Genomic DNA, 20,873 nt, shown 5'->3' with positions numbered 1-20,873 from the left:
GGGCAACTTTACTCACCAGTCTCTCTCCCCGGATGCTGCGCTGCTGGTTTCCCGCCGGCTTTAATTCGACACAGCACAGACGGGGACGGGGGTGAAAAGTCATAAAAATGGCGCTGGCCGTGCGTCTTTTGCCCCGCTTTCTGCTCTCTCCGCCTCTGCCCGGCGGGGCCGCTCGACCCCTGACTCCCGGTGTAGCCGAGGTGGGGCCGCGGTTGGCTGGACTCTGCTGCTTCTGCCGCCGCCGCCTCGGCTCCGGAGCGGCCCCACTTCCTCGCGTCACTTGGGCCTCGGCGCTGCTAGCTCGCGGCCCTCCGCGGCCCCTGCTCAGCCCTCCGGGACCCCCTGCCGCCCTCTCCGTCTTCCCTGCCTACCCTCGGCGCCGCTACAGTGCGGAGGAGCAGCCCCAGCCGCGCCAGAAAACCAAGATGATCATTCTGGGCTTCTCCAACCCCATCAACTGGGTTCGGACTCGAATTTACGCCTTCCTAATCTGGGCCTATTTCGACCAAGAGTTCAGCATCGCAGAATTCTCTGAGGGAGCGAAGCAGGTTTGTTTCTTGACTTGGGGTTGACCCGTTAGCCTCTCAGGCATTCGGCTGTTACCACGCAGGAAGTCTTGAGCGAAGAGTTTTACCCCCTGGGTCCCGGGTCATCCCACGTGGGTAGTGACCCAGGCACCGAGCCCCCTGGCTGCTTCTGGACTTGAATTAAGCTTCAGCCTGTTTGCATGGTCGCCGACGGGGAGGGGTTCGGAGGAGACACCAGGCTCAAGTCCCCCAGTTTCTTTTTCCGCTCTGCAGGTTTTGAATCCGATAGAAATGGATTCGACTCAAAGCCCATTTTCTGCCACTTTAAAGCTTCATGGCTTTGTGTTTTCTGAATGTGATTTTCTGCAGAATGAAGACAGTGCCTGGCACACAGTAGACACTACACAAATTATTGAGTGAATGAATGAGTAGATAAGATTGTTTCGAAGAGTAAACCAGATAGTATTTTCCTAGTGCAATAATGTAATTTTGGTAGAAAAACGAAACTTCCGGCTAGCTGTTTGGTGGAGCTTCCTTGCCCCTCTCCCTACCCTGCAACCCTCCCTATCATCCTCTTTAAAGAATAATCTAGAGCGAAGCAGTTTTACCTTTTCCAAGAATTGGCTGAGACAACCTGGTCGCTGATAAGCGCACAGCGCCCTGCGCACCGAGAAGTTTAAGCCCTGTCTTGTCCTGTTTCTTTCCGAGTGACTGGTAATACCCTGTCTGACCCTTGTCACACAGTGGTCACTTTGGGCCCTACGATTGTTCATGGATTTTGCGTGCACATGCATTTTTCTAGGATGAAAGTGCATCTCTACATTTCTTTTGAATCCCTTTGAGGGTTTGTCATTCCCAAGCGTTTCAGAACAGGTGATAAATAGAAGTCATGGTTTGTTTGCCAGTTCGTACTGCCATATACCTTACACTTACGCTATTAGTGGGATCATTTCGCAATACCGATACATTTGTTCCTAATTTATTTCAGATTATTTCTGTAAACTACAGCCATTTATACTTATTTGTGTGACCCATCAATCATAAATCATTTCCAACTTTATATAATCCGTGTCGATATTAACTCCTGGTTCCTGCTTCCCTGAGTCAACTCTTGACTGCTTTATGTGTTTATAAAAAAATTAAAAAGCAAACGCCAAGCTTGACTTAAGCATTTTAAGAGGTAAACCTCTGCTCATATCAGTTCTCAGAATCTTTTGTTCATGCAGAGGTCAAGTGGCATGATTTTACTCTCCTCTGCAGTGCTCACTGATGATATGTGAGTTTGTCTGCCTCATAACATTGTATAACTGTACCAGCTCATTGATACCAGTAAGGAATGAAATCCTCTCCCCAGACTCTGGGGAGGATGCTTGGAACACTTTTTAGCCACTCTCTCATCCTGTTTCCCCTGTTAGCTATTTTAGCCCTCCTCCTTGCTATGAAGTATCTCCACCCCCTAATCAGCCAGTCTGTAAACAATTTTTGCCTCATCTAAGTCCGTTTTTGTGCATTCAACCACTGTTATTTTCAAAAGCAATATTGGGTCATCCATGGCAAATCAATTCCCTTAAACCACTGGTTACTTAACATTCCTTTTATATCAAGCAAATTAGTTCTTCAACACCTAAGATTTAAAAGGACATGGCAAAAAAAACCTTCTCCCTCCTAGATCTCTTAGTGCAACTGTATCTTTTTTTTTTTTTTACATGGGTTACATACATACATACATAATTCTAGGGCTTGGGAATAATCTGGTGCAAAAACATTAGCTAGTTCATCTCCTCTCATGGGCTCCACTTGCCCTTTCTCCTTAAGCTAACTTCCCAGCAATAAAATCTTATCTTGGGTTATGAATATCAAGTGATCATTAGATCATTTTCATTCAGGTTTTTTTTTTTTTAATCAGAGACATGAAAACAAAAAGGCATCTTAAGGTTCATGATTCTAGTCTAACTCTCCTTTGCCAATGACAAAACAGTGGCTCAAGGATGCATTGTGAGCCCTGTGCTGTGACCCAGTCTACAAGCAGTCTTGGTCCTTGAGTCACTAGAAATTGAGATGGTTAAGTACAATCTAGTCAAGTTTTGATTCATTACATGAGCCAAGGGAATAGGTGGTCCAATGCTAAGCTTTATTAGTGCCATAGACCCTGCTTTTCATTAATATGTACACATAACAGGGGGCGCCTGGGTGGCTCAGTGGGTCAAAGCCTCTGCCTTTGGCTCAGATCACGATCCCAGGGTCCTGGGATAGAGCCCCACCTCGGGTGCTCTGCTCAGCAGGGAGCCTGCTTCCTCCTTTCTCTCTCTGCCTGCCTCTCTGCTTACTTGTGATCTCTGTCTGTCAAATAAATAAAATCTTAAAAAAAAATGTACACATAACATGATATCTTTCCTATTACTGCCAATAAACCACGTTAGTCATATACTGTATGTTTTCTTATATATTTTGTTTGTAAGTTTTTAGCCTTTTCTATGAAAAAAGAGGGCTATTTCCTAGAAGACTCTCTAGGTTAGACACTCCTGTGTCATCAAGGCCTGCCTCATCAGGGCATTCTACAGCAGTTTTGACGCTAACTCCCTGGAATTAATGCCCACAGGTTAGGGCTCAGTCCCAGATGACTGCCTCCATTTCAGACGCTAATCACAAGTCAGGGCTCCATTTGACTGGCCAGTGTGCCTTACTTGGTATTTCCAGTTTTTTCAGAAGGATACAATTCAGGAACAGCCAAATAGAAGAGATGTATAGGGTGAGGGATGTGGGAAGGGTGTGGAGCTTCCGTGACAGCAGTCACCTCATTAGCCTAAACTCAGCTAGGGTTGAAAGGGGCTTGTTTTAGGAGCTCTGTGCCAGAAATCAGAACAAAGAACAAACTTATATTTTCTTCTGTCACAATATAACACTACTGATGTGTGCATATGATCTTCTTCCCTGTTACTGACATCAAACCACATTAATCATACAGTGTTTGTTTTCCTGTATGGTGCTTGCATGTTTTAGAGGGCTATTTCCTAGAAGCCTCTTGGGGTTAGACAATCCTGTATTATCAAAGCCTTGTCAGGGCAGCCTCCTAATGGTTCATTATTATCAGATAATTTGCTCAGGTGGGATCTTTGGCCCCACAAATATCACACGTTGGCCACAAACGAAAATATAATGGTTGGGTTTCCCTATGATCACTGTGGTCTTCGTTTCTTCTTACCTAAATACCACCATCTTCCTCACATGAAGGCTTATTAATATATGTATAGTGTCTCTGAACCCTCAGGGCCCCTAAAATGTTTGCAAGGGGTCCTTGAATCTGTTCGGATATATGCATTTTCTCAAAATTCAACTCTCTCATTGGCCAGTTTGCCAGGGCTGGTATAACAAAATACCACAGTCTGGCTTACTTAAACCACAGAACTTTGTTTTCTCACCGTTTTGGAGGATAGAAGTCCAAGACCCAGGTATTGGCAGGTTTGGTTTCTTCTGAGGCCTCTGCCTGCCTTGCAAATGACTGTCTTCTGTGCCCTCATGTGTTTTTTTTTTTTTCCCCCCCTGTGTGGGTGTCAGAATTTCTTCTTATAAAGTCAGGTTGGATTAAGGCCCACCCTCATCTTAATCACCTTTTTAAAGACCCTCTCTCCAAATATAGTCCCCTTCTGAGATGGGAGTTAGGACTGCTGCGTATGAGTTTGGGGGAAAACTGTTAATCTGGTAACATCCCATCCCAAACACCTGCTTGTCCTGCTAGTTCTTCAGATCTCATCTGGGATGCTCTTCCTTTCAGAGGCCCTGGTCCTCCCAGATTGGCTTAAGTGGCTTTTCTGCTCAGGTCATCCTGTTCCTGCTCCTGTCACAGTTCTTGAACTTGTCAGTTTACTTGCCTCCCTTCTCAAGCAACCTGAAAGCTCCTTGAAGACAGGTGGAGTCTTATAACCGTTTCAGTCTCACTGCTGAGAATATGGAGGAATGCGGTTGGTTCCCCCCTACTTTACAGTGGCATCTCATACTTCAAAGTTGGCATCCACTTAGACTGTAAACTCGTTCGTTATCTTTTCTCCCACTTTCCCAGACCTGCCTTACCAATCTTTTTTTTTTTTTTTTTGAAGATTTTATTTATTTAGTTGACATAGAGAGGTCACAACTAGGCCGAGAGGCAGGCAGAGAGAGAGGGGGAAGCAGGCTCCCCGCCGAGCAGAGAGCCCTAGTTGGGCCTCGATCCCAGGACTCAGATCATGACCTGAGCCAAAAGCAGAGGCTTAACCCACTGAGCCACCCAGGCGCCCTGCCTTACCAATCTTAACGAGGGTCAGATTGCAACCCAAATCTCCAGACTCCCAGTACAATCTAGATTGCCCTGTTTCTCAAATTCTTTGTGTTCATGGTTAAGGGGGGGGAGGGTGTCACATAATAGTCATTACAGTAATAACAGTGATTACTTCGTTATTATTGTAAAAGGAAAGCTATAGGAGGATTTGTGTTGAGAGCTAATGTGTACACACACACTGTCTTTCCCCTGGTCCTGAGAGTGGAGACGTAATTGGCAGTGAGCTCATTACTGTATATGTGGGAAGGTCATATGAGAAGAGAAAAGCCAACCAACTTTGAAGGACTCATGCCTGACAATGATATCAGATTGGACATTGTTTATCACCTTTATCATAAAACAGTCTTTATGATACTAAGCTATTTATGTATGAGCATTGTACATTGTATGGTATTTTACACGGTGTTTTGAAATAACGATTATCAACCTCTCCCCACTTTTTCTTTTTTTAAGGCTTTTGCTCATGTGTCCAAGTTACTGTCACAGTGTAAATTTGATCTGTTGGAAGAACTTGTGGCCAAAGAGGTGAAGTATACTTTTAATTTTCCTTTAAAAATAAATGTATTATTCTCCTGCAATAGAATAATACATGTTACCTTTATTTATGCTTAAAAGTAGTATGTGTGCCATTAGCCGAAGTAGAGTCCCTGTATCTTTACTTTTGGGTACTTTGGGTCATATAAACGCATAGAAAGATTTGCTACTTAAGGAATAAGTAGGTAAATGTGATGTTTTTCAGTTGTCTTTATACTGAATGTGCTGTTAGGAATTACCTATTAAACAGTTTGATGCCTTTCAGCCTTGCTTTTGAATATGAGTAAATATGGTAGTACATTTAAAAATAGGCATAGAAAAATTCATTCCGTAAGGAACTCATCTGCTTTTTGAAAGGCTTTTGAAGATTCAGCGGGTGAACTATGATTTGTTTTTTCCATACTTAGGTGCTCCATGTATTGAAGGAGAAGGTCACTTCACTACCTGACAACCATAAAAATGCCCTTGCTGCTGACATAGATGAAATTGTATACACATCAACAGGAGACATCTCCATTTACTATGACGAGAAAGGTAATGCTAGAGCGTAGTCAGTTTAAATGATAAATAATGGCCCAGGTAAGCTAATCTAGTGGGTAATCATGAAATAGTGGGGATTTTGTTGGTTCAAGCAGACTTCAGGAAAAATAATACATTAATTCTTTCAAGACCTAACTCTGGGAGAGTTAAGATATGGTAATAACTTAAGCCCTTCTATCTAGGACCTTCCTCTACTACTATTCATTCACGAGAGACGGTATCATCACCTAAGTTGATGAAAATTGTTTAAGGCTGCTATCATGTCTCAAAGAGAAAATACTTGGGGTTTCAGATTTCCTAACTTGAAGGAAACAATTCAGCATTACCTTTTAAATATATGTTAAATATATGTGAAATAGAAGGAATAAAAGAAAAAGTAGATAATATTAGTTAATGACTTTTTTGAAAGTAAGACTGGCTGTGGAACTCCCACATTGGATTTGTTTGGAGACAATGAAAAGGTTAAAAGGAACTTTAGTAGTTATTTCGTTCTTCTCCTTGGCCAATGCATACATTTTCCCTATAGCATTCCTAAAAAATGTATTGACTTCATTTATTTCTTCTAAAATATTGGCAAATGTATTATGTGCCAGGCACACAGGAAATCTAGCTTTTGCTTACATACTTTGCAATGCAGTTCTGATATAGGACCCTTTAATGGTTAAACATTTTTCATACACATGTTAACTTAAAACATTTCTATAGATATGTTTAGTGATAAATATTTTCTTCTCCCCTAATATTTCAAATTGCATCTCAGCATCATGGTCACAACCTGATTTTAACATACTACATTGTTGTAATCATTAGGCACATAGTAAAGTGAATTAGGGTACATAGTACATGCTCAAGAAATCCTAACTGTTATTTCTGAGATGCAGAGAAGGCGGCAAATATGTCATCAACGTTAAGAGAATGTTTTAAAAATAGAAAGTCACCGATGTTAGTATCGTACTAAACTAGACTAGGTATGAAATATGATCTGTAACAACTGTGTAGCTATTGCCAACTTCTATTTCATTTTGGATATATGGATGATAGATTTTTGTGATTTGTATTTGTATGTGTGTATGTGTGTGTTTTTTCTCTAAGGAAGGAAGTTTGTTAACATCCTGATGTGCTTTTGGTATCTAACCAGTGCCAACATCCCCAGTGAAACTTTAAGTGGAGCCAGTGTGTTCCAGGTTAAGTTGGGGGATCAGAACGTGGAAACTAAACAGCTTCTTAGCGCAAGCTATGAGTAAGTCTAATCTCATTTCATTGTTTCCTTTCTCTAGAAAATGGAAGGTAGTATGAAGGAAGTATGAAGGTATGAAAGCTAAAGGGAGCTTTAGGAAGAAAAGGATTGACATTTGACAAGTTATTTAAGAAGAGAGAAAGTCATAAAGACATACTGGACATGAAACAGAAGTGTTGAGAAGTTAGAAAGAGGTAATATTGCTGAATTTAATTAAAGGGTGTTGAAGCTTTCTATTGCTGTGTTATAAACCACTCCCAAACTCAGTCACGTCAAGCAGCTGTATTTTTGTCTGCTGTTTTACTGCTCAGGAGTTTTGGGAAGGCTCAGCTCTGGGGTTTTCTTTGTGGCGGGGGCTGGAGGATTCATTTCCATTGTGGCTTTGTCACTCACGCGGATTCCCTTGGTGCTCCTTGACTTTTCCACATAACATCTCATTCTCCAAGGCCTCTCTTCGTGGCTTGGGTTTGAGGCGATCTCAGGCTATTCACATGTTTTATGTGGTCATTGGCTACACCAGGTAAAGGACTGTGCCCAGGATGGGAACATTTTCACCTTAGTCTGCTTGTCAAAGCAGTCCTAGGACCCGCACAGTTGAAAGGGCAGGAGAGACTCCACCTCTTTATGGGGCAAAGCAGGGTCACATTGCAGAAGAACATGTGTGATGGGGCATATGGTTATAACCATCCTTGGAAAATACAATCCGCCACAGTTGGCACATGGACCATCTACTCTCTAGACATTTATTAATCATTTCCTGTTTACCAGGTACTCTGGTAGGGGTTCACGTATAAAATTGAAGTGTTCCTATGTATAAAGAGGTACTGTTTAGTAGGTTAGCAACTTATTTAAGAGACACTATCATGTATTTTTGTGCTAATAAAATTTGGAACAGTGAACCAGGTCAAGCAAGTCAATGGAGACATAATTTAATATTCATTTAAAAGAAGGTACTGTTATGTTGCCAAAACTGTGTAAACTTGATTTAAAATAACAAATCCCGAAAATGACCTAAGAAAGAAAATATATTCTGTTTCACTAAGGTAAAAGGTAGCCATACTTTTTCACTTTTCTTGAAAGGACTGCTTTTTTTCTTTTTTCTTTTTTTTTTTTTTTGAATTTTGTTTTATTTGTTACTATACAAAATCCGAATCATCTTCCTTTTAAAGACATCATATATAATTAAAGAACGATATAACCAATACCTCTGCTTCTTTTGATTTTCCTTAGAAAATCAAATTTATAAATAAATCAAATTTATGAACAGACAGTTCATAAACACTCTTATTTCCAGGACTGATCTAATGTATATAAACCAAATTCCACTAAAGTACCCTTTCCATTACGATGGCCCAATTTATTTTTCTTCATATTAGACATTTGTGATAGCTATTATTTAATGGCAGAATAATAATAATAATTATTATTATTATTACTATATAATAATAATTATATAAGGATAACTACATCCTTTTCCTAAGGTTGGCAGTTCTTGGACTATTAGTTGATTAAGATACTCATTTTAGGGGCACCTGGGTGGCTCAGTCAATTGTGGTCGATTCTTGATCTCAGCTCAGTTCTTGATCTCAGAGTCGTGAGTTCAAACCCTATACTGGGCTCCATACTGGGTGTGGAGCCTACCTCAAAAAAAAAAAAAAAGAAAAAACTCATTTTAGTGGAGAATATTATAATTTTGTGAGGATATTTTTGTGATTGAATTGGTAAATTAAACTTGTTTTGTTTTGATGTTTATTTATGATTAACCATTAGCTGTTGCTAAAAACTGTCTCTAATGTACACTTGCAAATTATATAGTTACCCAAGAAATATTTGGACTAATGTTAAGATTCATATTATTTGTAATTTTTTGCCCTAGATTTCAGAGGGAGTTTACACAAGGAGTAAAGCCTGACTGGACCATTGCACGGATTGAACACTCAAAGTTACTAGAATGATCTTTCTTCGAAAACCAGCTTATTGGACTTCTGGCAATTACTATGAAAAATTAAGGAAAGAAATTTTGGATGAGTTGATCTTCACTTAGTCAAGACTGTGGCTCACTTTTGTATTATTTTGAAATATTTCTTGTAGTATGTTGGCAGGATACAATAGAGCATTTTCCACAGATGCCACGTTCTATGAAAGAGATCAAAGTAAAAAATGTCCAACAACCCATTGTTGGTGTCATATTCCACGTCATTTCTAATGTTACTTGTACACAAACTAATTTTGTAGGCATAAAGAAAGTATTGAAAAAACTACACATTTCTAAATAAATAGTCCTTAAATATTTGTCATTAATACATTTAAACCAGTAGTTCAAGTACGTCTAAGATTTATTTTTAAAAATCATTGCTGCTATTTGATTACTTCTGGTCACTAGCTAGATGAGAAGGACTGGATGGAATTGTACCAGATTGGTCACAGCAGAACCAAAAAGATCAGTGAACTTGAAGCTTACTATAGCACCAAAAGAAAAAAAATAATAATAGTGCCTTAGTCACCTATGGGATAATATCAAGTCCTTTAACATACTTGTATTTTGATTCCTAGAAGTTTGGGTAAGGGAGGCAAAGACAATATAAGAAATAATGTCTGAAATTTTTCCTAATTGATGAAAACTATAAACTCACAGATCAAGAAATTCAATAAGCAGGGTAACATAAAGAAAACCTCATTAAGGTATACCATAATCAAATTGTTGAAAACCAGAGAAAATTGTAAAGCAGCTAGAGGAGAAAAAAACCCATTCTGTACAGAGAAGGACTATATTTCTTTCCTCCAACTGCAAGTTAGAGACCTTGTTACAACATCTTTAAAGTGTTAAAAGAAAAAGCATATTAACCTAGAATTCTATATTCAGCAAAAATACCCTTCAGAAAAGGTGAAAAAAGGCTTTTTTCAGACAGGGAAAAGATGAGTGAATTTGTTGCCAGAAGACCTGTTTTATAGGAAATGTTAAATGCTAGGACCTCTGGGTGGCTCAGTTGGTTAAAGGTCTGCCTTCAGCTGAGGTCTTGATCCCACAGCCCTGGGATCGAGTCCCTCATCAGGCTCCCTGTTCAGTCTTTAAAAAAAAAAAAATTGTTAAGGGCCAATGGACAGAATAGAGTCCAGAAATAGATCTATGCCTATTGGATAATTGGTTTTTGACAAAGGCGCCAAAGTAATTGAGTGATGGAAAAGTAGTCTTTTTAACAAATGAAATAACTATACATTCAAATGGGAAGTCACCTCAACTTTTGCCTCACACCATATATGATTTTAGTGCAAACTTTGGATTCCAAAATGGGTCATAGACTTAAAAGCTAAAATTCTAGAAATTGTAGAAAGAAACTTTGCTGTGTTGGAATAGACAAAGATTTCTTAGGACACACAAAGCATCAGTTGTGAAAGAAAATAAGTAAATTAAAATATATTGAAATTAAAACTCTGAAAGCAGAAAGAAAGTGAAAGCTGGGTCACAGATTGGAAAAAACACTTGGAAATACTTGGAATATTTGACAGAGGACCTCTATTTGGAAAATATAAATGCTTATGAAACTCAATAATGAAAAGTTAACCCACTAAATATTGGGCAAAAGATTTGCATAGATTCTCCATGAAAGATACTCAAGTTGCCAATAAACACATAGAAGGATGCTCTATATCCTTAGTCAATGGAAAAATGAAACTACATGCAGACAAAACCCACTACAGACCACCAAAACGGCTTCGATAACAAAAACTGCCAGTACCAAATATTGGCAAAGATCTGAAGCAACTGGAATTCTCAAGTATTGTTAGTAATAATGGAAAATGATACCAACAACTTGGGAGATATTTTGGCAGTTTCTTATAAAGTTAAGCACGTGCTCTTAGGATCCAGCAATTCTGTTTCTAGGTATTTATCCGAGAGAAGTGAAAACCGACATCTATACAAGGTGTTGTATGTGACTGATCATAACTTTGTTCTTAATGACCCCAAACTAAAAAGACCTCCACACGGTTCAGTAGATGAACGGATAGACAAATGAGTGAAGGAAGCCAGATACAAAAGAGTACTTAACTGTACAATTACATTTCTGTGAAAGTCTAGAAAAGTTTAAACATGTTCGTTGTAGCATTATTTACAATAGCCGAGACACCAAGTTGGAGGCAAGTTATTTTACCTAAAGGGACATAAATTTGGTTTGACTTCTAGCTAGTTTACTTTTTAAAGCTCTTTGAAAATGTGCAGCTACATGTTGGAACTCTCCAAATTGGCAATTTTCCATTTCTTTGTACTTTCTCTGATTAAGTCCCCTATTTCAGGTGTGAGCCGGTTGACAGAGAACAAAGCCCCTTTCAGGTGTTTGGTGTATTTTGTCTCCTCTGTTTAAAAGTTTCCTGAAGTTTATTCTTAAAGTCTGTTGCTAATATATCATCACTTCCTTTACAATTTTGAATCTGCCTTCAATTGCACGTAAAGGAAAGACTACATGTCCCTAAGTCATGCATTTCATATATATATGTTCCCCTTTCAAAGCCATTTTCTTATGTACAATTGGACTGTTTAAATCTCCTCCTGCTGTTCCCCATCCTGCTACTTTTAATCATTTTTTTGCTTTTTGAGAGGCTAGCAATTAAGCAAGCTAACTATAGATAGCCCAGGAATGAGCATATATATATATATATATATATATATATATGGGATTTAATATATAAAATATATATTATGTATGTGCTAATATATATGTGATCTATATTATATATAATAAATATATATCTTCTTATTTATCTGCTAGAGAGGGAGAGATAAGGGAGAGATATTAGGGAATTGGTTCATGTGATGTGGAGGCAGGCAAGTTAAAAATCTGTATGATAGGTGGGCAGGCAGGAGACTCAGAGAAGAGTCAGTGCTGCAGTTTAAGTCAGAAGGTGGTCTGACAACATTCATTCTTACAGGGGAGAGGTGTGGTCTTTTAAGGCCTTCAACTGACTAAATGAGGCCCACCCCAAGTATGGAGGATAATCTGCTTTACTCAACTCTGCTGATTTAGATGTTAATCTCATCTAAAAATACCTTCATAGAAACAGCTAGAATAATGTTTGGTCAAATATTTGAGTATCATGACCTAGTCTAATTGACTCATAAAATTAATTGTCGCAACTACAATATAGACTACATACTCTCCCCTTAGAATCAAAATCATGAACGTTTTGCTATATTGTTTCATCTCTCCACCTCCCTTTTTTTTTTTTTTTAAGATTTTATTTATTTTTTTGACAGACACAGCGAGAAGGAACACAAGCAGGGGGGAGTGGGAGAGGGAGAAGCAGGCTTCCCGCCAAGCAGGGAGCCCAGTGTGGGGCTCAATCCCAGGACCCTGGGATCACGACATGAGTGGAAGGCAGAGGAGTAACGACTGAGCCACCCAGGTGCCCTCTACCCACCTCCCCTTCTACACACACAGTTTTTATTTAAAATATTTGAAAGTAAGTTCCAGACATTGTATATTTCACTCCTAAATATTTCAACATGCATTTCCAAAAATAAGGACATTATCCTATGTAAATATGAATATTAGCAACAATTCCATAATATCATCTAACATTTAGCCCAAGTTTAAAATTCCACCAATTATCTTTTAACCAAGATCCAATCAAGGTTCACACATTGCATTTAGTTCTTATGTTTCTTAAGTTCTTTTAAAAATTTTTAGAATATCCTTTTATTTTTATGACCTTGTAATTTTGAGGAGTCTAAGATGGTATAACATATAGCCTAGTAAATATATAGTATGTCCCATATGTTGAATGTGTTTGATTATTTTATTATGGTGTCATTTCTCTAAGCTGGCTGAAAGTTAGGTCTAGAGGCTTGATTAGATTCAAGTTAAACATTTTTGGCAAGAATATCTGACAAGTGATTTGTGTACTTGATATTATAGAACAAATATATACATATATATGTATGTATATACATACATATATATGTGTGTATACACACACACACACACACACACATACACATTACACATACACATACATACACCATACCTAGCAATAGGCTTATAATAGTCTCCAGAAATGTTTATATCCTAATGCCTGGAACCTAGAATATGTTACCTTACATGGCAAAATGGGAATTTGCAGATATGATTAAGGATCTTGTGATGGGGAGAATATCCTGGATTATCTGGGTGAGCTCGATGTTATTGCAAGGGTCCTTATAAAAGGGAAGCAGATAGGTCAGGGTCAGAAGGAGATGCAGTAATGGAAGCGGAGGTGGGAGTGACGTGAGGCCATGAAAGCCAAGGAATGCAGACAGCATCTAGAAAGTAGAAAAGACAAGAAACACATTTTTCCCTAGAGCCTGCAGGAGGAAAGCAGCCAGGCTTCTGACCTCCAGAACTGTAAAATAGTAAATCTGTGTTGTAAGCCACTAAGATTGTAGTAATTTGTTACATTGGCAACAGGAATTAATATACCAGATGATCCTTGCATGAATTCTACCATCGTCTGCAAAATAATGATTCTCTAATTCTTTAACACACCTTCTATTGGCATTCTATAAAACAGTGCCCCTTCCCTTTAAAAAAAAATCACTCACAAACTTTAGTCATCCAATGTAATATCAATGACAGTTACTATTCTCCTGATGCTTAAATAGCCCCCAGTTTGGCCAGTGGGAGCCCCTGTAATTTGTTCACTGTGACAGGTGAAGACTCTTATGACCATAGTAGTCAATCCTTACATGGTTCTGTATTTTTTGGCATAACAATATGTCCCAGGATTTTCATGTTCATTTCCTGCCTCAGACCTGAAAAATCAGTGCTCTGTCCAAAGAATCATGATTTCTTTTCAGGGTGATTGCTATAGACGGAATGTGTCCTTCCCAAATTCATATGTTGTCATCCTAACCCCCAGTATCATGTCATTAGGAGATGAGAACTTCGGGAAGGATTTAGTCATGATGGTGGAATCCTCACGAGTGGGATTAATGTCCTCAAAAAAGAGATCCCAGAAGTTCCTTTGGCCATGCGAGGACACATCTACAATCCAGGAACAGGGTTCGTACCAGACACTGAATCTGCTGTCCCCTCGATCTCGAACCTCTCGCTCTCCAGAACTGTGAGAAATAAATGTTGTTCCAGTCCACGGTATTTTTGTTACAGCAGCCTGATTGGACTAAGACAGGGCGTGGACAAACCAAGCTTTGGGCATTTTGAAGCATCTTAGCATTTAATATATGCAAGAGAATGTTCATATTTATATATAGATTTGAGATTTGGGTCATTTTTCTAAAGTAACTTTGGGTGAGTTAAATGTAGACTGTTAGCCTTTATTTCTGTCGACCTTATTTAAAACAATTCCTCCCCCATCACTCTCTATGCCCTAAACCAGATTTATCTGCCATTGTAGTATATATTACTTTGTCGATTTATTCCATTGTCTATCTTTCCAAGTAAGGGAAGGGCTTTATCTTGTTCACTACTGTATTTCCAATAGGGCCCAGAACAATATCTGGCATATGGCAGAACTTAGTAAATATTGCTTGAATGAATAAACAAATGAGCAAGCCTCGCCTCTATTGAGTTTCCTAGCTCACATGGCAGGAATATTTTCCCTCTTGCTTTTTTTGGTGCCCCAGCAATCTGGATGTGGCTTCTTTTATCATGTACAAACCCCTTCTCAATGGGTAAATGATATCACTTGGTAAGTGACCTTGCTTTTATAGTCCCATAATGAATGTCATTTATCATAAGTACCACACGGTGGCGCTAATTGTGTATGGAATCTGAAGGCCAGGATGGGCAGTAACATTTGACAGGGTCTGAAGTCACGGAGAAATGGGAGAATTGCTTTGCTTACTGACAGATTTTTGTAGGTAGATGTGTCGTAGGAAACCGCTTAACAAAAAAGCCTCATGAACAGAATTTATTGATGTTAAAAGGGTTAAGTGCGTGAGTCAAGTCAGGGGGAACATATCCACATCTCTCCTCTTACTGTTGGAACCATAGATTGTATCATTCAGTTCTGCTGTGATCACTCCCATCTTCAGAAGGGTTTTCTCTGGGTGGGGTAGTGTATCAGTCAGGATAATGCCGATTATGCTGCAGTAACAAACGATCTCCAAATAGCGGTGGATTGAAGCCATATATATATATATATATATATGTATATAAAATATGCTTTTTGTTCATACGACTTATCCAATAAGAGATGCCTGGGGGCTCTGCTCAGCAGTGATACCGTGTCACCTGCCCTCCTGGACACAGCTGACGGGCCGCCACTATCTGCTACGATGTGAAATGAAAACTACAACTCTGCAGGGGCTCACATGAGCAATTAAATACTAAACTTGGAGTGATACAGCTCATTGGCCAGGACATGACCCTGCTCAACTACAGAGCTCCATCAAATGCAATTAATCATGTGGCTGAAAGGCAGGGATCGAGAAGCATTTGGTGAGCAGTAACAATTTATATCACATGCGGCAAGGAACTACCCGCCTTATTTTAATGCTAGGATTGGCTATTGTGGAGCCAGGATACTATTGCATCAAAAAGATCAGGAAGCTCGGTAAAAAAGAAAAAAAAAAAAAAAGGACTTCCCAGATCTTCTGGTGACTTATTTTTAGCTGAGGATTATTGACTACTCCGCTATAGGAGCCTGAAGATGAGGGGCTTTATTAATGTATACCAGTGACTGCAGATGCCTTAGACCAGTGTGAAGTGACAGAGGCTATAGAACACCTGAATTCCATTCTCTTCTGTGATGAGACCTGCCAAGTGTTTTAAAACACCCCTTGGATTAATGGGGGCACCATGTGGATTCAAACTAAGACCTTACATAGTGTCAATCTTATTATAAGTTGTTCATTGTTCCAAAGTAATAATTCTAAGAAACTTAGATAAAATGAGACTTTATGAGAGTACTTAATCTTGGCCCTTCAATCTCAATTTAGGTAGATAATGCAAATATTGGTGTATCATTTAGGATTAGTTCCGACTCCATGAAACAAAAACTTTTAAGACCATGACCTAAATAATACAGAAGTAGTTGATTTCTCTCACACATGAAAGAAATTCAGAGATAGGGTACTTCGGGCTGGTATGTAACTGCACAGAGTCCTGCCAGTCAGGCTCCTTCTAGGTTCCTTCCAGTCAGTACTGTCTTCCTTAGAGTATGACCCTTGCCCTCATAGTACAAAATGGCTGGTAGAGCTCCAGCCATTATATCTATATTCTAGTGTCAGAATGGGGGAGGGAAGGAAAGAATAAGCAAAGGGTATACATCAGCTGTTGTTTAAGATGCTTTCTCAGAGATCACACAAAACACTTCCATTTAATTTCATTGGCTGGGAATTAGACATGGGGTCATACAATGTTTTGCTAGGACTGGGAAATACACTCTTCTTGCTGGGTACATTTTATTGCCCAAATAAAACTAGGGGTCCTAAGACTAAAGGAAGAGGAGGAGGCAACTAATAATTTGTCCTAATTGGGTTACTTGAGTCATGTGTCGGTGCGGACTCTGGTTAGATGGCCGACAGGTTTGCTTTTCCGACTTCACTGACCGAGACCACCACATACTTTCCAGCTGGGGTCTTGTAATAGTCCTAAACATTACCAGCTAATTTTTAAAACCTGGATGTAATACAGCACCTAGAGAAAAGTCAGAGCCCACAGCTGCTTAAGAATGCTCCAAATAGTATGGAGGGCTCACTTCCTGTTGTTTATGCCACACACACATTCCTGCCTGGAGGACTCTGGATATAGTTTATCCCATCTTCAAAAATAGAAACCTCTTGACTGTCCTCCCCTTCCCCCATTCTATAAGCCAATCAGGCTATGGGACATTCTATCAACATTGACTTCATTTACTTGCTTAATGAATTACAACTCTGGTTCAATTTTGTATGAGAGCTAGTTAAAGTATCCTGTGATACTTTTTGCCTTTATGTGAAGAAATCCAACAGGAACCGTGGAAAACGTAGATAATCAGATCCTGTGATGAGCCTTCCTTAGCCTCTGACTGAGCATGGGGAACTATGGGCAAAGCTGTACAGGTTCAGCAGAGCACCTCCCTGTCCTCCTCCCTGTCCTCCTCCCGGCCCCTTACCCTGGCTTTATTGATTCTCAGAATGTGTGCTGTAGTATGACATTAAAAACGCCAATAGAGCAAAGTATGGTTTATCTCAAAAAGGAATAGCCAAGGGGCGCCTGGGTGGCTCAGTAGGTTAAGCCTCTGCCTTTGGCTCAGGTCATGATCCCAAGGTCCTGGGATCGGGCCCCGCATCGGGCTCTCTGCTCGGCAGGGAGCCTGCTTCCCTTCCTCTCTCTCTCTGCCTGCCTCTCTGCCTGCTTGTGATCTCTGTCAAGTAAATAAATAAAATCTTAAAAAAAAAAAAAGGAATAGCCAATTCCAATAATTAACCTTGTTAACTAATTTGTTGCTAGGGAAGAGACTCCCCGTTATTGCTCCCTAAAGAGGAAATAAACACAAACTTTAAAACCAACTTAAAATTTTTACCACACAACAAATCACATATTTTGTTACCATCAAGTACTTTTAGGCACTATTTTTTTCTGAGGAGTAACACCAAGAAGTAGCATTGTCCGAAAGAAGCCATTCCATGTGGCCTTATAGGAATTTTACTTGCCTCCCTACCTGCCCCTTCCCACTAGTCACTGGCCTCCCATTCTTTCTCTTCCTCACGCACATCCAGGTTGTCCCTACCTTGGCATCTTTGGAAGAAAGATCCCTTTGCCAGTTAGATGCTCTCTGTTCAGATCTTCACTGGCTGGTCACTTCTTGTCATCCAGGTTCCAGTTTAAATGCCTCCTCCTCCATGAAGACTTCCTGCTTGTCTGACCTAAAGCAGCCCGACCTGATCATGTTCTGCTGTTTTATACTCACAGCATTTTCTGTCACCAATAGTTTCTTTTTTTTCTTTATTTGTTTATTGTCTGGCCTCCCTCTGCTAGGATGGGGGCTTCCCATTTCAAGGTAGTGCCTCATCATATCTGGGAAAATATCCTTTACGTCTCAGTGTTCAGTTTAGGGCAGAGTTTCTCAGCCTTGGTACTATGGACACTTAGAGCTACATATTTCTTTATTGTGGGAGCAGCTGTCTTGTTCCCTATAGGGTATTTAGTGATTTCTCTGGCCCCCTAGTTGTGACAACCAAACACGTCTTGACATTGCCAAGTGTCCCCTGGGGAACGAAATTGCCTGCAATTGAGAAACACGGGTTTAAGCTATTGGCAGCTGCGTTGTGTTAGGGTTCAGGAGGTGGTATTGTCAGTGTTGTCTGAGAGGGATAGCACCTATCGTTTATTGATTGCCTCCAGATATTGGGCAATGTTCTATGGGTTCTACATGTAATCAATGCAACATCCCTTATCATAGGTACTATTATTATCCTCGTTTTACAGTTTGGGGAACTGAGGCACGCAGTGATTGGTTAAATTTTCTAAATGGTGGTGATGCCCGGGATTCAAACCAGACAACAGCCTGCAGAACTTGGTGCCGAGAGGAACGGGCACTGTTGTGGGCAACTCACCGCCCTACATTGGGTGGAAGGGACTGGGCATCAGATGGGCTCCCATCCCTCCAAGCCACACGGCTGTTCATTCAGTGACCATGGGCAAGTGACAACTTTCCTCTCCAAGCCTCATTTACATCTGCATATAAGAACAAACAAACAAATTAATTAAAAAACCCCATGCAGAGTTGCTTTAGGCGATTACAATAGCCTATCTGTAAACACCCTGGTTTGTGACACACAGTAAGTCCCAAATTCATTTCTGCTCTCCTTCCCTTCCCCTTGGCTCCATGCTCCAAGTACTGAAGGCAGGTCCTAAAAATCTTGGTAAGACAAATCCATGGGGATATCTAACCTTTAAACAATCTACAGGATTTTTGTTGTTGCTGACCAGGAGCAGGTGAAAGCAGCCCTCTTCAAGACAGCCTGCCCCCCTGACATCCTCGTCTGCTAAAGACCACTAGCCACAAACCATCAGAGCTTCCCCAGGAAGCCACACAGAGATTTTAAAACTGTACTGATTGGCTGACGAGTAGCTTCCCAGCTTCATTTCTTGATGTGAGTGAATTAATTGCCTGACCTATTGTTTTCTAACACCACCAATTACTGGAGTTTGCAGATGACTGGCTTGAGCTCTTTGGCCAGCAGGGGCCCTCCTTTGCCAACATAACCGAGTTGGTGCTCAGGCTGGTGGGCAGAGCCCCACCGGAAACTGAGTACCTTTGAAAAGTTTGCTTAGAGGAGGAGGAGCAAGATGGCGGAGCAGTAGGAAGCCTAAATTTCATCTGGTCCCAGGAATTCAGCTAGATAGTTACCCAACCATTCTGAACACCTACAAACTCAACAGGAGATGGAAGAGAAGAGTAGCAGCAATTCTATGAACAGAAAAGCAACCACTTTCTGGAAGGTAGGACATGCAGGGAAGTGAATCTGAGAAGATAAACGGGAAGATAGACCGTGGGGGTAGGGAGCCTCTGTCAGACGGCTCCTGGCAAGCAGTAGAGCAGCAGAGCACAAAATCAGAACTTTTAGAAGTCTGCTCCACTGAGGGACGTCACTCCAGAGGCTAAGTGAAGGGTGAAGCCCTCGCAGGGACAGTGTAATCTCAGAACTCAGGGTCACAGAAAGGCCAGGGGTTCTTGAGTGGCAAAGCTGCCAGGTGTTGAAGCAAGGAAGCCACAGCAGAGATGGAGCCAAAGAGTGGGCTCTCAGCTCGGGATTACCTTAAACCATGATCCAAGGCACAGTTGGGCCACTGCTCTTCGAGCAGGTACCCCACAAGTGGCAGGTGCAAAAAGACCCCCTTCTTCCTTCCCTGGGGGGAGTGGCATGGGAGCACATGGCAGGAATCTGCTGGGTTTGGAACCTCTAAATGGGGCTGTGCCCCAGAGATAGGAATGCTCGGTCACAGCCCAGGTGAGCATGGATTGCGGCTGGAGACCAGGGAGATGGAAGTGATTCAGCGCTTTTCTCTGAGGGCGCACTGAAGAGTGGGGGTCCAAGCTCTTGGCTCCTCTGGACCAGAGACTGGGAAGCCGCCATTTTCATTCCTGTCCTCCAGAGCTCTACAGAAAGCATTAAGGGAACAAAAGCTCCTGAGAGTGAACCCGAGCAAATTACTTAGCCCAGCCCCTGGCAAGGCTGGTGCAATTCCATCTCGAGCAAAGACATTTGAGAATCACTGCAACAGGACCCTCCCCCCAGAAGATCAGCAAGAACATACAGCCAAGACCAAGCTCACCGATCAATGAGAACTATAAAACTCCAGTGCTAGGGAAATACAGCACATAGTATTCATGGCATTTTACCCATGATTCTTTAGTCTTTCAAAGCTCATTTTTAAAAAATTTTCTTTATTTATTTTATTTCTTTATTTCTTTTTCTATTTTTAAAAATTTTTCTTCTTTCCTTTTTCAAAAAACATCAATACCCTTTTAAAAATCTTTTTGAATTTTCATTTTTACAGTCATATTCTATCCCTTCATTGTATTTAACCATTTAACCATATATTTTCTTTCTTTAAAAATTTGGGATACAGTTTCTTCTAACAGACCAAAATATACCCTAAATCTAGTGTATGGCTTTGTTCTAGTCTCCAGCCTGATCACATTCTCTCTCTCTCCTTTTTTTTTTTTTTTTTTAGTTTCTTTCTTTCTTTTTTCAACCAGCTTCTTATCTTATTAATTCCTTTTTAAAAATCTTTTTAAA

The 20,873-nt window shown here is 40.4% G+C and overlaps 1 protein-coding gene across 3 annotated transcripts; it reads left to right on the top strand.

The window, feature by feature from the left end:
* Nucleotides 1-28: 28 nt before the first annotated feature.
* Nucleotides 29-9,473, top strand: MAIP1 (matrix AAA peptidase interacting protein 1). Of its 3 annotated transcripts, none has more exons than XR_004382973.1 (5): nt 29-548; nt 5,293-5,364; nt 5,781-5,907; nt 7,191-7,344; nt 9,027-9,473. XR_004382973.1 is itself a non-coding variant. In XM_032860138.1 (5 exons), exons 1-5 carry the CDS (start codon nt 108-110, stop codon nt 9,103-9,105), a joined length of 867 nt encoding a protein of 288 aa, XP_032716029.1. In that variant the 5' UTR covers nt 44-107; the 3' UTR covers nt 9,106-9,473. The 3 variants fall into 3 exon arrangements, 1 of the variants encoding a protein (XP_032716029.1); XR_004382972.1 differs by lacking the exon at nt 7,191-7,344 and adding an exon at nt 7,052-7,153 and having other exon boundaries at nt 31-548; XM_032860138.1 differs by lacking the exon at nt 7,191-7,344 and adding an exon at nt 7,006-7,153 and having other exon boundaries at nt 44-548.
* Nucleotides 9,474-20,873: the final 11,400 nt, after the last annotated feature.

The sequence above is a fragment of the Lontra canadensis genome, unplaced genomic scaffold, assembly GCF_010015895.1.
Source record: "Lontra canadensis isolate GAN:19392208 unplaced genomic scaffold, GSC_riverotter_1.0 scaffold18, whole genome shotgun sequence".
Classification (NCBI taxonomy): domain Eukaryota; kingdom Metazoa; phylum Chordata; class Mammalia; order Carnivora; family Mustelidae; genus Lontra; species Lontra canadensis.
This window is presented reverse-complemented; position numbering and strand designations above follow the sequence as displayed.

Bases quoted from the DNA above. Each gene is read 5' to 3' on its own strand.
- MAIP1 (XM_032860138.1), top strand. From the start codon at position 108: ATGGCGCTGGCCGTGCGTCTTTTGCCCCGCTTTCTGCTCTCTCCGCCT. The intron at 5,365-5,780 runs GTGAAGTATACT...TTCCATACTTAG, and splicing joins AAGAACTTGTGGCCAAAGAG to GTGCTCCATGTATTGAAGGA. The intron at 5,908-7,005 runs GTAATGCTAGAG...TTTTTCTCTAAG, and splicing joins CATTTACTATGACGAGAAAG to GAAGGAAGTTTGTTAACATC.